The following is a 15761-nucleotide window of genomic DNA, read 5'->3' on the forward strand; positions in this document are numbered from 1 at the left end:
TGAAACACTGAGGCAGTGGTGGCAGCAGGCAGTTACCAATGCGTGTGGCATATGCCACTCCCTCATTAGAGTGCCATGCCCATCACATGGTCCCTGAGTAGCTCAATGACTTGATCAGTCTTCTGGCCTCAGTTTCCCTATCTGGATCATGTTGACATTGAAAGGGCCCACCTAACCTGGTGGTTCCATATTTCCTGGAGTTTACCAGTTCACAGCAGACATGGCAACTGGGTTTCCCCAGGCAGCAGGAGCCTGGGGCTTCCTGGGATCTTGGGCCCTTCTGTGACTGGGGTCTTAGCCATTCTGACCTGGATGTGGGTCTCTCTGGGCAGCAGAAGGACACGCATAGTCCTCAGAGTGCCCGAGCCATCTGGCGGGCCCTCTGCCACGCCTTTGGGAGACGCCTGGTCCTCAGCAGCACTTTCCGGATCTTGGCTGACCTGCTGGGCTTCGCAGGGCCCCTGTGCATCTTTGGAATCGTGGACCATCTTGGGAAGGAGAACCGAGTCTTCCAGCCCAAGGTAGGTCACCAGGGGTAGAGGAAGGCACTCTCTGAAGGTTTTCACCGGTGGGTGAGAACGAGCCAGAGGCCAGTATGTGTGAGCTGTGACTGCGCTGGGGCCGCTCCTCACACATGGCAATGTCCCCCTCCAAAAAATGCTCTGCATCCGGTCAACAGAAATGCCAGGGGCTGAGCTCGTGCCCCAGGAGGATTTCTGGTGCCCTTCTCTCCTCATTACACCATTACCACCATAATACTTCTCCCAGTTATTTAGTCATTGAGAAAGTTGCAGGAAGTGCATTTGTTTCCCCAGTGTGTAGAGCCTTTATGATTTGTTGGCTTTTAGTTCATGTCACTTTAATAGACTCTAAATACCTTTTCAGGGATCTGTCTTCCTCAGTTCTCTAAATGCATAGTACTTAAGATTCTGCAGGGGCATCTTGGAGGCTGCTGTTGGTGGGAGGGGATGGGGAAAGCTCCATGCATAGGGCTTTTTCCCCCCGACTCCAAAATTCATTCAGAGCTGCCCCAGTTTTATTAATATGTTGGACTTTCCATTAAAATGTCTTTAAAAAAGAGTTTCATGTCTTAAAAATATTTGAAACTCATTGGACTAGATGATACCCACAGGTCTTTCTAGCTCAAAAAATGCTACAAACTAAAATTTTTCAGACAAAAGAAACAGAAAATCTTTCTGGGGGTTTATTTTCCCTGTTTGGGGCAGTAGCACCCCTCCGGGGTTGGGGGAGGCAGGGTACTTAATTCTTTCATCTGTTTCTTTGCTGCCACTTAGGTTTAGATGGTCACAAAATGGAAAACTTTTCATCTCTAATAAGACTCAGAGTTTCTCAGCAAGAGCATCATTATAACTTTTTAACCACAAACAGTCCCAAAATGATGCAGAGAATTACTAATAAGAAATCTTAATAATTATGGCACTCCCTTGTGCAATGTTATTCATCTCATGGGCTTCGAAATCGCAGATAGTATGTAATCCTCAGGAGGTTTATATTAATTTTGTCTTGAGCTATAATTAATCAGCTGAGCACTTTCGGTGAGGAATATGAGACATCCCAAGCCTGTTTGATTTATTTAGCAAACATTTATTGAACCCTACTATGTGCCAGACCTGGGTCAAGCTGTGGAAATACAGAGGCAATGGTTATGGTGAGGACTATTAACAATAATAACCCCTTATTGACTGCTTAATTCATGCCTAGCTGTGTGCAGGAGTTATCCATGTGTTATCTCATTTAATCCTTAAAACAACCCTTTAGAGTAAGTTTTGGTTTTGTAACAGCTTTATTAAGATATGATTCCCATACCATACAACTTATGAGGTATTTTTATGTCCATTTTACAAATGTGGAATTTGAAGCTCAGAGAAGTTAAGTAACTTTCTATAAATTCTCTCAGCTAGTTAGTGATAAAGTCAGGATTTAAACCTAAGTTTCTTTCATTCCATAGTCTGGGCACTTGCAATCATGATGCTAAATTGACTGTTATTATCAAGCTATCATCTCTGGCTCCAAAGATTGTGAAATCCAATGGAGGAGAGAGAAATCTAAATAAAATCTTTTTATACTGTATGTTAAATACTACCCTTAGGAGGTATATATGGGGAACTATGAGGAGAGTGACTAACTCAGCCAGTGGTCATGACAACTTCATAGAGGAGGGAGGTATTTGAATGGGGCCTTGACAGATGAATAGGAGTTGACCAGGCTAAAATGAGCAGATTTCTTGTTCAACCAAGAACGTGAGAACTGCTTTTGTTTATTTAGACTTCTCTGGCTTGTGAGACTCTGAACTTTGCTTGGCCCAAAAAGAGAGGGGAAAAGACTCCTCCCTTTTTCACAGGAGTTTCACCTTTTAGCTTAAGTCTGACCATAAGCAACCCTAGAACACTCCACATTGATAATATCACAGCTTCGTGGATCCAGTTGTTACTATTAGGAAGAAGTGATGGAGGCCAGAGCCCTTATCTGCTTGTCCACATCATCTTCTTCCTGTGTTTCCCAAAAACTCTTGTGGGATTCTCCCAAGGAGACAGCTCTCAGGCAGGATGCACCAAAGAGATGGTGAGAACTGCCCTTAGAATATTAGTTCATCGGAACATTAGCTTTGCTCTCTCTTTTCTCTTTATTTATACACTAACCCTGGGCTTTACTGCCCTCTCATTGGAATGCTCTTGTCCCAGTTACTTGTCAGCACATAAATCCCCGAGACAGATGGCTTTGCCTCAGTGGCAGCAGGCCTTATCAGATTTAGTATTTGTTCCCTGTGGCCCAAATACAATCAGCAAATTACAGACATAGAAATGAGAGTTGAAAGTAAATATGGCGTCTAATGTCAGCAACGAAGAATCTGCAATCATGGGGTTGCCTGGGATAGGACTTAATTCTCATTTGGTCTTCTAGGCCCAGAAAATGGGGGAAAGAGGTTATTTATTGAGATCATTTGGTTCATTCCTCTACCTCCCAGCAAATTTAACCTAGAGAGACAGGAGCTATTCTGGTCTTTACGAACCGACAGAGAAACCGTCTAGCTGCATGTTATGGTGTTTTGACAACCCTCTCGGTGAGAAAGCCCTTCTTTCTGCTCAGCCTGTATCCACCCTGCTTCAGTCTGCAGTCGGGCACCACTGTTTATTTCATTACCGGTGGCTGCCCTGTCCTCTCTTCCCTTTCCATGGCACTCACAGTTAGCAAGAATCACACCGCCCTTGGCAATTATAAGGACAAACATCTTTTATTTCTTCTTTAATTACTGGAAGTGTCTTATGGCCTGCCAAATCTTTGACCCTCTTGTTTCCCCTGCCACTCCCCAGGAAAAGCTGGGATTCAGGCTGGGCATGGCTCATGATGTATCTCTTTCCAGCCTTCTATCCCACCCAACCCCCACCCACAATCTGTCACCTGCTATAGATGCCACTTATCTGGGTAGAGGGTGAGGGAATTGGATTCATAAAGAACTGCTGGTGTCTGAAACCTGCCAGCACTTCTCTAGGCTGTCAGCTGAGCAGAGAAAGAAGAAACAGTCTGGATATGATCTAGGGCCAAAGCTTTGAATGGTCTCTAAATCTCAGTGGGAAAAACATGTGTAGGTTTGTGAGTGTGTATGTGTTTGGGAACTGCGTATGATTCTATATGTGTGTCCTTCTGTTTGTCCCTGTGTCTCTTGGTTTGTCTTTTTCCATGTGCATCTGTGTCCCCACTTGGGTGTCCTTATTTGTGGGTATCACTATGGGTGACTTTGTGAACTGGTCTGGCATGCCTTCCTTTACCTCACTAACTCCTTCTCAGCCACCAAGACTCAGCTCAAATGTCACCTCCTCTAGGAAGCCTTCCTCTGATTGAATTGTGTCTCTTGGTTTGTCTTTTGCCATGTGCATCTGTGTCCCCACTTGAGTGCCCTTATTTGTGGGTATCACTATGAGTGACTTTGTGAACTTGTATGCATTTCTGTGGCTTTGTGATGTCAGTGTGTGGGTTAGTCTCTTCATGACAAGGCCCAGGCAACTTCTCTGGTCTGGCATGCCTTCCTTTACCTCACTAACTCCTTCTCAGCCACCAAGACTCAGCTCAAATGTCACCTCCTCTAGGAAGCCTTCCTCTGATTGAATTAGATGCCCCTCCTCTAAAGCATCTAATGCTTGCCCCATCAAAGCACACCTTGTCTCCTTCCTTGACTAGACCCTGAGCCCCCCAAGAAAGGAACTGCATAGCCTGACTTCTACGTGCCCAGGCTGACACCCAGGATGCACAGGAGAAAGGATTCTTCAATAATGCAGAAGTTATCTTTTACTGAGTGCTTACGCTTACTAAATTTTTTAACTTGCATTAAATCCTCACAACAACTCTCTTAGAAAACTTTAATGGCCTCATTTTACAGGTGAGGAAACGGAGGCTCAGAGAAGTTGAGGAATTTACCTAAGGACACAATGGCTAATATATAATGAGTTAGAGTTCTAACTGAGATAGAGATGTCTCAAAATCTAGGCTCTAAACCACCATGTCAAATGGTTGTGGACAGATGGATGGGTGCGTTCGTCCATGAGTGGTCAAAGATAGTTCTCACTGTTTTTACCCACAGCCTCCCAGGGCCGGGACCTATGGGTGGTTCACCTTTTGGCCCCTGCCAAAATTGAAAGCAAGAATGCAAATGACCACCTCTCCTTTAAGCTCTAGAGAACAAGGGAAGGGGGCCTTTCCAGTCATACCTCTGGCCAGGCAGGGGCAATAGAGGGCAGAATTGTAGAATCAAGAGCCTATGTCCTAGTTCTACTCCTAGCTCTGCAGTCAATTGTCTTTATGCTCTTCTGCAGGCCTCGGTCGGCTCAAGTACAAAATGGGGAAATGTGTAATAACTCCTATGGAGAGTAGATAGGGAACGAAGATCATACACATTGATTAATTTAAAAATATTCATTGAGCACTACCAGGGCAATCCCTGGAAACAAACACAATCTCTTCTCTGAGCACTTAGGAAAATGTGAGACTAGGACATCTGATCTTCCAAAGCATTTACCTTCCACCAAATGTCAAGTTGCTGGTCCTCGGCCTTCTCTCTCCTGCCATGATGCCCTCAGAGGCAGTGGCCAGTGCCCTCACACCCATTCACAGCTTCCCAGGGCTCCCTCCTTTCTACACTTCACCAGGGCCTGCCACCCTTGGGCAGCATCCTGGGCCTTTTCGCTAATCTAGTCCCACTCCTTAATCAAAACTTAACTGTTCTAGACTCCATCTTTTTTAAGCTCTCTCTTTGAAGAGAGATGAAATAATGACCTAATGACTTGTACCTGCAGGAAGATTTTTTATTTTAACAGTTAACAAAATTCTTGATCCAAAGAAATATAGTTTCTGAACCTAGGGTGTGTATGTTGCACGTGTAAGGGGTCAAGGCTTTGCCTTTAGAGCTGCAAAAAAGGCAGCTTGTTAAAAATCGTTGCCTTGTTTAAAATTTACAAATATTGATGAGTGCATTTAACAAATACCACCCATAGCCTAACCAATATTTATGATCCATTGATTTCTCTAGCCCTCATTCTCCAGCCTATGTGTTATCTGATCATTGTGACATAGCATACGTGTGGCATTCCATGCTGCTCAAGAGCTTTCATGATAATCAGTGTTCTTAGGTGCATAGCGTTCCCATGAGTATCATCATATATCTGACCATTCCCTATAGTTGGGCATTTACATGGATTTTTATACTCTCCCCCTGCTCTAATCCAGAGACAGAACATCTTTGCACATACAGCCATTTCCTTATGTTAAATTATTCCCTTTCGAGTGAAGTCACATGATGTACTTTGTTGCTTTAAAATAATGGATTCCATTCTCCAGAGCTGGGTCTCTGCAGAGAACAGTAGAACAGAAGAATTCCAAAGTGTATTAAACAAGACCAGGTTTTCCCAAGCGCACATCCCTTCATTTTTGACACAGAACCAGCCAGGGGAGCATGTTTTTCTCCCACAAAGGTCACAAGCTTGTAGCTAACAAGAAGAGACTCAAGGTCAAATAGCTAGATGAAGCCTAGGCAGTGGATCTGGGATAGTGTTTTTGGCATCACACGGGTTCATGTTCTCCCTTACCAGCATGTGACTTGGGCCAGCCACTTAATGGTGCTGAAACTCCATTTCCTCATGTATAATATTGGGCTAATAATGGTACCCTTCTAATTAGAGTTTTGTGAAGATGGAGTTCTGCATTTGGTAAATATTGTGTCCCACCTCTTGCTTCCCTGTAGAGTCAGGTTCCGCCCCCTCCCACCCTGCAGCCTCATTTTAAGGTCCATTTTGCTGCTTCTAGCCCACCCCTACCCTCTACCCTTTACCTTCTCCCTCTGGTACTTTGACAAATGAGAAAGAGAGTCAGGGGCTTCAGGCTTCAGTCAGCCTTCCACTAAGAGTCCCACGTGTATCCCTCAGTGGTCTTCCTGTGTCTGCTTTCTGCTGTCCCCAAAAGAGAGAGACGCCCATCCCACAGAGCAAGGGAAAGATAACTGTAAACATGACCAGCGCCACAGGGCAGTGAGGGCTGATTTAGAGGGCTCTGTTGAACTGAGAGGCAAGATCTTTTCTACCATCAGGAAACCCGGTATCTAGGATCAAGGAATTTCTGACTCTAAGAAAAGGCCTCCACTCAGAGTCCTGCCCCTTTCTGCCTGACTGTGGTCATGCACATGCCCTCGGCTCCTTCTCATCACTTTGTTCCCACCACTCTTTACCCTGCGGCAGCTCCCACACCCTTACAAATAGCTTGCAGAGCTCAGGGCAGAGTCTCAGAAAGGGGAGAGTTCTGTCTTCGTGGAAATATTGATGTGGTTCTGCTGAGGAGCAATGAACTTCATCAAGATCAAAATTTCCCTGGGAGTTCTTGATGCTGAATTTGGAAACAGACATGCTGCTGTTCCCTGGTGTCTTTAGCAACAAAGTCAAAACGTTTGTTTTTTTCCACTGCTTATCATCTGAGATCTTGCTAGAGGTGCAGCAAGAGAACCTTAAATTTAAAATGAGGTCCTGGGAGCCTACAAGGCTGGGGAGCTTGGGTCTGAAACCTTTTCATTCTATTATAGGCGAGAGATGAGTTCCCATCTTTTGCCTGGGACCACTACGCTGTCATGTTTTCCACTGATCTTTTCTGCCCAGAAATTACTACAGAGCTGGCTAGGATAAGAGCTCAGCTGATTCGGTTTTGGAGCAGAGAATACACATCATGAGATTTGTTCTAGCAGTTCTGGTTTTGACTGCTGTGATTCGCTCTATTTATTCTTATTTCAGGGGAGTGAGCTCCCCTGGGCCTGGTGGCCACAACACTGTGAATCATATTTATGGACATGAAGTTAGAACTGGGCTGCATTCTGTTCCCCTAAGTGGGATGATGAAGAGTATAGGCAGCCCTCCCTGTAATTAGAAGAATGTTTAAGTGGACTTATCAATCTGATTTTCCCGTCATAAACAATTGCATAGACTTTGCAAGCATGGAGGACCCTATAATAATGGCCATTACGGCACAGTAACAGGTACTAATGGCAGTCTTTTTGCTGGCAATGACAGCCACCTCTGAACTTCTCTTTCCAACAGACACAATTTCTCGGGGTTTATTTTGTCTCGTCCCAAGAGTTCCTTGCTAATGCCTACGTCTTAGCCGTGCTTCTGTTCCTTGCCCTCCTACTGCAAAGGACATTTCTGCAAGCATCCTACTATGTCGCCATTGAAACCGGAATTAACTTAAGAGGAGCGATACAGGTACTCGGCTGATTATTTTCTCACTTCATAGTAAGAACAACATCACTTATCCTTGTGGACACTCAGGAATAATTCTGCTGTGAATTTATTTTGTGTGTGTGTGTGTGTGTGTGTGGCTCTTTAACGGTGTTTTTGAAACAATGACCATTGATAAGGTAGTGTGGGATCATGGAAAGTGCCTTGAGCTGAACTTGGGAAATGTAGTAGTTCTAGCCCTGGTTCTACCTTGAACTAGACCCCAGATGTCAACTGCTCAGCCCTTGTGCCTTCACATTTTCCAGCCTTGAATGGGACAGACATCACTAATCTATCATAGCACGCTTTTCTGCTAACTGCAGATGCAGCCTCAGCATCTTTCTCTAGATTCTATTCCAGAATTTGGCAACAGACAGCCTTTTTTGGGTGCAAAACAGGAAACGTGTTTGACATGCCATGACCAGAGAGCCTCTAAGATATACTGGAGATCTTAAATCTTGGGTCATCATGAGAGAGACTTATCTAGTTTGATAGGTCCCTTGGGCCTAGCTTCTTGCTCCTGCTTTCTGTGGGCTCCTTTCTTCTCAGAGTCAATTAGAAGGATGATCAAAGTCAGAGAGGATTCAGGACCCCTTTAGGCAAGGTGGTGATGAGAATCGTCTAATCCCCAGTGTTTTTATTGGAATGGAGGGAATGTCCACAGTGGTTTACATAGGATAGAAGTTTGTTTTTCACAGGGCCGGTATGGCAGCTACACAATTGTCAGACACTTGGTTCTTCCTGTAATATTGCTCTGCCAGACTTTTCACAATTACTTTTATCTTACAGTTTAAGATGACAATTGAAATTGCCACTGTTGTGTCTACATTTGAACCAGCAAGGAGAAAGATGGGACAATAGGAGAGAATACTGCCTTCTTCTAAAATCATAGTGCAGAAGTTGCACATGTTCTCTCCCATCCCATTAGCAAGAAATTTCCCACATGGCCATACCTGGAGAGGCTAAAAAGTGTAGTCTTTATTCTTGACAGCCATATATGCCCTGCAAGAAATTCTTCTTGTGAAAAGGAGAGATTGGATATTGGGGGACAACTACAGATTCTGCCATATCCGACAATTCCCGTGAAGTCAGTAAAACACTAGGAAGTTGTGGCTAAATCCCAAAGCCACCTCATTCTTTAGAAATGTTCCTGGGAATCATTAACACCGACTGGCCCGTGGGGAGCCAGGATCAGAGGCTTTGAGAAAAAGGGACCTAGAGGAGAAGGGTATAGCATGGGCTTGAAGACAGTGTCAGGGTCCATACTCTAATTGTCTCAGTGTAGTCCATGTGTATGGTGCCCCCTGAAAATGTATAGTGCACAACCTATGCAGCTGCACATGACAACACTGCCATCTCCAGTGGTTTTTCATTGAGAACGCAGAGCCATTTCCTCAGGAATGTCATCAGGTGAGAATGGTGGAAAGAGCCCAGGAAACTCCAAAACTCTCTGAGACTTATAGGGGCTCAGAGCTACAAGGAACTAAGCTATTGCCCAATTCAGAAAACCTCTCTGAAAATCCCATCCTCTGCTCAGACCCCTCTAGTGACAGGCAGGCATGCGCTGCCACAAACAGCCAATTTTGTAGTCAAACAGTTTTGTAATTAAATCTACTTTTTATCTGTATGTCATAACTCACACTCTGGCCCAGTATTTTCCAATTACACTGAAAGAGCCAAAAATAAATGGTTTTTTAATGTATTAGCATGTAATTGTTTTTATCAAACTGAATCTTTCGCATTAATAAAAGGGATTGACTCATATGCCATAAAAGGAATACTAGCAATAATTATGGAAACAAATTAGAAAACTTTCAGAAATTTACAGAAAATTATAGATAACGGTCTGTGTCTTCATGAGTTTGAGGATAATCACATTTCTCTCATGAAAAGTTATTAAGCAAAATTCCTGTGTTATACATAATTTTTTGACATACTAGCTATCAGTTGCTTGTGTATTTCTGTGCATCCTGGTCTCAATAATGCTTTCTTTGATAGATTAATCTGTGTTCCTACTTCACTGAACTATGCTTATTATTATTCTTTGAAGACCAATTTCACATAACCTAGGATGTGCATAGATTTGTCTAAAAATGTTATCGCCATTATTTTAAGCCTTACCCGTGGTTTATATAAAGTCACAAAAAGACATATGCTTAAAGCATAATCTGACCTACAAAAAAGCCTGGGTTTGCAAAAAGATGAATAAAGGGCTGGGAATCCACCTTATAGCAAAATGTGTGATAGAATTTCATTTGAAAGCAGGCATCCCTAGGACATGTAAGACAAGAACGCATTTTTCTTCTTTCAAGTGTGCATAGCCTGAAAATTGCCATCCTTCTGGGAGTCACAATCACCCTGCACATAAAGCTTTTAGGTTGAGAGCTCACAGAAAACCATTACCATGGGTGTTCCCATCCACCCCAGGGAGACAGGGCAAGGTCCTCAGAGTGGCTAGACTCTGGGACGATGCCAGGGCTGATCTACCCTCGTACACCATCTCTCACACCAATCTGAGCCCTTGTTTTGTTTCGAGATTCAGTTAAAACAGAACTTGGCTTCAGAGCATATCTCCTCGCCAGCTGGAGATGGACGCATTAAAATAGACACTGCCCCACTTCGTCATTTTTATGACTCTGAAGTGTGTTCCCCACCAGCTTCTGGTAAATCAAGAATACAACTGGGCATGAAGATCTGTTTTTAAGATTTAAGAGCTAATTTAATGCTACCCCCCAAGGGAGAGTTCTTGCTTGCTAGGGAAGTAGCTTGCCGTGCTGGCGTGGATTCTCTGACTTGCTTGATCTGTCATCAAAGCCCTTTACCTCTCCAAACCTTAGTTTCCTCATTTGTAAAATTGGAACAATAATACAGGGCCCCTTACCAAGCCGTTTTATGCTCCATAGAAGGAATGTCTGAGAAGCCCCTGGCACATTAGAGACTTGTGGCATCTGGGGTGATGATTAGAATGATAATGATGACGAATGTGAAGCTCTCTGCTCTCATTTCTAGACCAAGATTTACAATAAAATTATGCACCTGTCCACCTCCAACCTATCCATGGGGGAAATGACTGCTGGGCAGATCTGTAACCTGGTTGCCATCGACACCAACCAACTCATGTGGTTTTTCTTCTTGTGCCCAAACCTCTGGGCTATGCCAGTACAGGTAAGGGATGTGTACCTTGGTAGGGAGTGCAAAAGAGGACACAAAACCAGAATCTGCTGGTATATGCTCAGTGACTAGGAGTTTACCATCTTCCATTCCATGTCTGTCTGTACCTTCCACCCTCCCAGGGTCTCCATGGGGTATATTCCTGGGTCCCTATACTGTCTCACACTCTGCAAGCATCTAGTTACCTCTCTTCATGATCAGAGAAGGCAGTGCCATTAAGACTTTTAAAATGCAGCTTAAAGCTTAAAAAAAAAACCCAAAAAACTGTAGAATAATCATATGTGGAACACTTTTGCAGACGTTAAAAGTTATGTTGTAACAAAGTGCTTAATTACATTGAAAAGTGTTCTGATATATTTTTAAGCAAAAAGAGTTAATTACAAAATTGTACATGCGGTGCACTTCCTACTAAATTGGAATATCCATATGTATATGTTTGCACAGATGCACACAGTAAAAAGAACTGGAAGGTCCTATGGTGGGATTGCAGGTGATTTTTGTTTTCTTTATGCGTTTCTAAATTCTCCAATAAGCATGTATTGTTTTTGAAAATCAAAAACCAAACGACCTTTGGGGCTGGCTCTGAAGGAGGTGCTTTCTCCACTGACGACAGAGGAGAATCCCACTATCCATGGTTTACCTGACCCCTGGCCTCTTCTGCCCTGACTCCCATCCTCCACCAGGGAGTCTATGATTCCCACCCTGAAGCTGGGAAGGAATTCTTCACTTGGGTGCTCAGGCCAGAAGTGGCAAGACCTATTCCCAGAGGGCCCGCAGGCGCCTGTCCGGTATAAAGGAAAATGTCTGGATCTAGGTGAGACAGGCTAGTTCAAATAACCTCTTTGAGCCTCAGTTTCCTCATCTATGAAATAGGGGTGATTCCCACCCTCTGGAGGTGCTATAATGATTCAATTAGATGATGTAATTAAAGCACCAAGCAGAGTACCTGGCACAGAGTAGTCACTAAGTAAATATCAGGTCCCTCTCACTTACACACTCTGGTGAGAGGACTTTACTGTTCAGAATTCACTGCTTACTTCTCGGAATGTACCTTTCATAAACCTTATTCTCAAATGATTTTTTTTTTGGTCCTCCTTACCTGTAAAGTGTTTATTTAAAAGACATTAAAAGAAAATAGGAGAAGAGGCTCACACAGGGAGGGCAACTAAACAAAAGACAAGTAGGGCAGAGAATCTGGTGGTCCTTTTTACAAGAACACCCCTCTGTGCCATCCTCCATTACCACTTAGCCACACCGACCCCTGCATCCCCTCCACTCTGCCAAGAGGGATCAGTGACTGCAAAAGCTATAGAAGGGTCTGGAAAGCACATCGAATGCAGTCGACAGCCTTTTATCCTTTCTGTTATGTCCCCTTGAACAACCTGTTTCAAAGGTGTTGTCCACCAAACTGGCTGCGTTGTTGTCATTACTATTATTTATAATGTTTGTGATACATACACCATTGCTAATAATACTAACTAGTAAATAACCCCTTCCCTGTGCTGGCCCTACTGCCCCAGCCTCTTTCACCTGCATAATTAACCCTCACAGCCATGGTAGGAAGTGGGGGAGAAATTTTTTATCTCCACTAATTACTTACTTTTGCTTATTTATCATGAAGTGTTATTTGGTTTTTCAATTTTAATTCCTCAAAGACTATACTTTTGCCACTTGTAGCTTTGATCAGCCCTCAAGATCCAGTGTTACCACCCAGAGTTGATACAATGCCTTCAACCTGGGCAGGATTCCGTGTGCAGCTTGGTTGGCCATTGGACACATGAGGCTTTCGATAATATTGAAACTAGCTCAGAAGCCCCAGTCCTTTGACCCCTGAGGACTCTCCCTGGTTTGTAATCTTTTTTTTGGTCTTATATACTTAAAAAAAAATAACAGCATTATTGAGATATAATTCACTCATTTAAAGGGTACAACTTTAATAAGCGTTAGCATACTCAGAATTGTGCATCATCACAATTTTAGAACATTTTTGGCACCCCTAAAAGAAACCCACACCCATTGTCAGTCACCTCTCATCTCCTCCTCCAGCCCTAGGCAACCGCTGATCTATATATACTTTTGGAAATCTAATCAAACCTCCTTAGGAAAACAAATGTACATTCATATATTTGGCCTACAATTTCAGGGTTTTTTTGGGCCCCTGAAGCTTATGGATGCTATGTTAAGGAACTCAACCATAGCAAAGACCTTTGGTGTGATTCCTCACACCACGGGCATCAGAGGCCCAGAGAGGGCAGGGGCGCTACCTTTTATCCTTTCTGGCGGCAGCACCATGCCCAGATATCTCCTTTTGTGGTTCCCTAGTGACAGGGAAGCCTGCTTGTTTGCTGGTTGATTTGTTTTTTATTTGTTTTTAGAGAGGATAGGCCACCCTGTATTGATCTCCAACTGTGTGCCAGGTACTGTTCTAGGTGCTTATCGTATAAGTTCGTTTAATCTTCTCAGCAGTCCTGCTAAAAGGGCATTAAATGCACCATTTTAAAGATGAAGAAGCTGAGACTCTGATTAAGTAGATCGTGCCAGAATGCATAACCAGTAAGAGCTGGGACTGCATTCAGACTCAGGGCTGCAGACTCCAGGGACTGTGATCTCCCCACTACTGCACTAGATCGCTTTCTTAACCTGTGAATGAATAGAAGATAAAAGAGCTCTTTTATTCCCCACACTTGTTTTGCACACTCAGAATCCCTGATTTCTGGTGTGTTCTCCTGTGGGGTCCATTCAGACCCCTGCAGCAGAGAGGGGCGGACAGGAGAATCTGGGGAGCACAAGGTGGGGACGGTGGGATCTGAGGAGGAGCCTTGGCAGCAGCACATGCTGCGTCCCCAGCTCCTGTCACAGCAGCTGTCAGTGCCTGGAGGTGGTGGGGATCCAGGCATCGACCCCCAGTCGGTGCCCTGGTAGTGACTCTGGAAGTGCTCCGGGCACCCCTTGGTGTCCAGTTCTACCCAAGCTGCCGAACAACAGATTGCTTCCATATGAGGACAGCTAATGGAAGGGATAATTTTTCCTGGAGGATGATGACAGTGGGGCCCAGCAGGAGAAGGAGGGCTCTTTACCCCCTAATGTGCGCCTCTGCCCATCTGTGCCAGCATTTAACATCAGTTAAACACTGGTGGAGGCAAGTGGTGAAGGGGTCAGGTACCAGCCTCTAAGAACCTACTAATGCCCAAGGCATTGTCTAATTAATGGAAATTTCAGAGCCACCCGCCCACTCCTCTGTCCTTCAGGTGATCAGGTGGTACAAGGAGCTTGGTGCCAATCTAATATAGGGCTCAAGGGGTACAGGGCCAACTCAAGCAGACTTTTTTTTTTTTTCAATTAAAGAAGACAGCTTATCTGTTCTTCTAGAATTAGTCCTGAATTTAGAGGTAGGTGCTTTTGAAGGCGATCTGGGAAACTGTCATCTTGATGCTTTGGGGGCTGGCAAGAGTAACTTATATTTCTCATAAATATTCAGAAGCAGGCAGTCAAGCTAGAAGCTAGATGCAGAATGAATTCTCTTTTCAGAGACTATCTTCCAGATTCCCTGAAAAATTAAAGACACCAGGAGCATAAGAATGAAAAGTAAACTCTCAGATCCGGGACTGGTTTTGTCTGACATGGAGGTAGCAATTTTGCCCCTTTGCTCGTGTTTCACTTTTTCCCGATGAGAGTGAAATGTCAGCCTTGATAACCAGCAAACAGAACGAAAGGTGCTGTCACACCCATTATGCAGTCTCAGCTCTGAGACTTCCATCTGGAAAGTGGACCTGGGGAGAGCTAACGCTTCCGCCAGGCGTGCAGATAAATGCAGTTAGTTGTTGGCCCAGAAACTCTCTGTGCTCATCATGGTAATTCCTCCTTCTGTAATTGCTTTGTCACCTCTCCTCCTCTGCTCCCCAAGACAATTTGGAAACCTGGGCACCAAGGCCTGTCCCACTTCAGGGGACTGAGGAAAAGGGGGAGGGGGGCGTGTCAACACCCCGTGGCAGGCCGCCACCAGGTCAAAGGGAACTCACCCCCACGACCCTCCCTCAGATCATCGTGGGTGTGATTCTCCTTTACTACATCCTCGGAGTCAGCGCTTTAATCGGGGCAGCTGTCATCATCCTGCTGGCCCCTGTCCAGTACTTCGTGGCCACCAAGCTCTCTCAGGCCCAGCGGAGCACCCTGGTGAGTGTCCCCAGGTGTGCACCGGCCCTTTTCCCCACCTTTCCCCCATGTGTCTGCCTGCTCCCTCTCCCCTCTCATCAGTGGGTCTCCTCACTCTTCCCCCTGAGGCCACCAAACAGCTACCCCCCACATATCCACACTATCATTGACCTTAAGCAGGTCACTTCACCTGTCTAGGCCTCAGTTTCTTTGCCTGTGAAATGGGATTAGTGGAGAAGGCAGGGAGCCCCCCTGTGGGGACAGGAGCTGGGCGTTTGTGAAATGGTGAGGACATAGACTCGGCTCCTTGCTCTTGGGTGGGATGGGGGTAGAGGAAACCCTTCTCTGACTCGGTGATCCCTGGCAGGAGTATTCCAACGAGAGGCTGAAGCAGACCAACGAGATGCTCCGTGGCATCAAGCTGCTCAAGCTATACGCCTGGGAGAACATCTTCTGCACACGGGTGGAGATGACCCGCAGGAAGGAGATGACCAGCCTCAGAGCCTTTGCCATCTACACCTCCATCTCCAGTGAGTCTGCCCCAAACAGCCAGCCTTGCGTGCTGCTGCCTTTGTATTAGGATAAGGTATCAGGGCTTTGGGGAGAGGGGTGGTAGCAGATGCTGGAGGCTTGGGATCATCCAATCCAGGTGAACCTCAAACTGTCTCA

At 44.9% G+C, this 15761-nt stretch overlaps 1 protein-coding gene across 4 annotated transcripts in view; it reads left to right on the forward strand.

The window, feature by feature from the left end:
- Positions 1-15761, forward strand: part of ABCC8 (ATP binding cassette subfamily C member 8) — a 72081-nt gene that overhangs the window by 12573 nt on the left and 43747 nt on the right. For 2 of the 4 annotated variants that reach the window (XM_006904729.2, XM_006904730.2), the window contains exons 6-10: positions 333-521; positions 7590-7754; positions 10779-10934; positions 14979-15113; positions 15460-15622. In XM_006904729.2, coding sequence (XP_006904791.1) covers positions 333-521; positions 7590-7754; positions 10779-10934; positions 14979-15113; positions 15460-15622 — 808 coding nt within the window. The remainder of the gene's footprint in view (positions 1-332; positions 522-7589; positions 7755-10778; positions 10935-14978; positions 15114-15459; positions 15623-15761) is intronic. The other 2 variants (XM_025046411.1, XM_025046413.1) reach the window with 1 other exon arrangement.

The sequence above is a fragment of the Pteropus alecto genome, unplaced genomic scaffold (genome assembly GCF_000325575.1).
Source record: "Pteropus alecto unplaced genomic scaffold, ASM32557v1 scaffold120, whole genome shotgun sequence".
Lineage (NCBI taxonomy): Eukaryota > Metazoa > Chordata > Mammalia > Chiroptera > Pteropodidae > Pteropus > Pteropus alecto.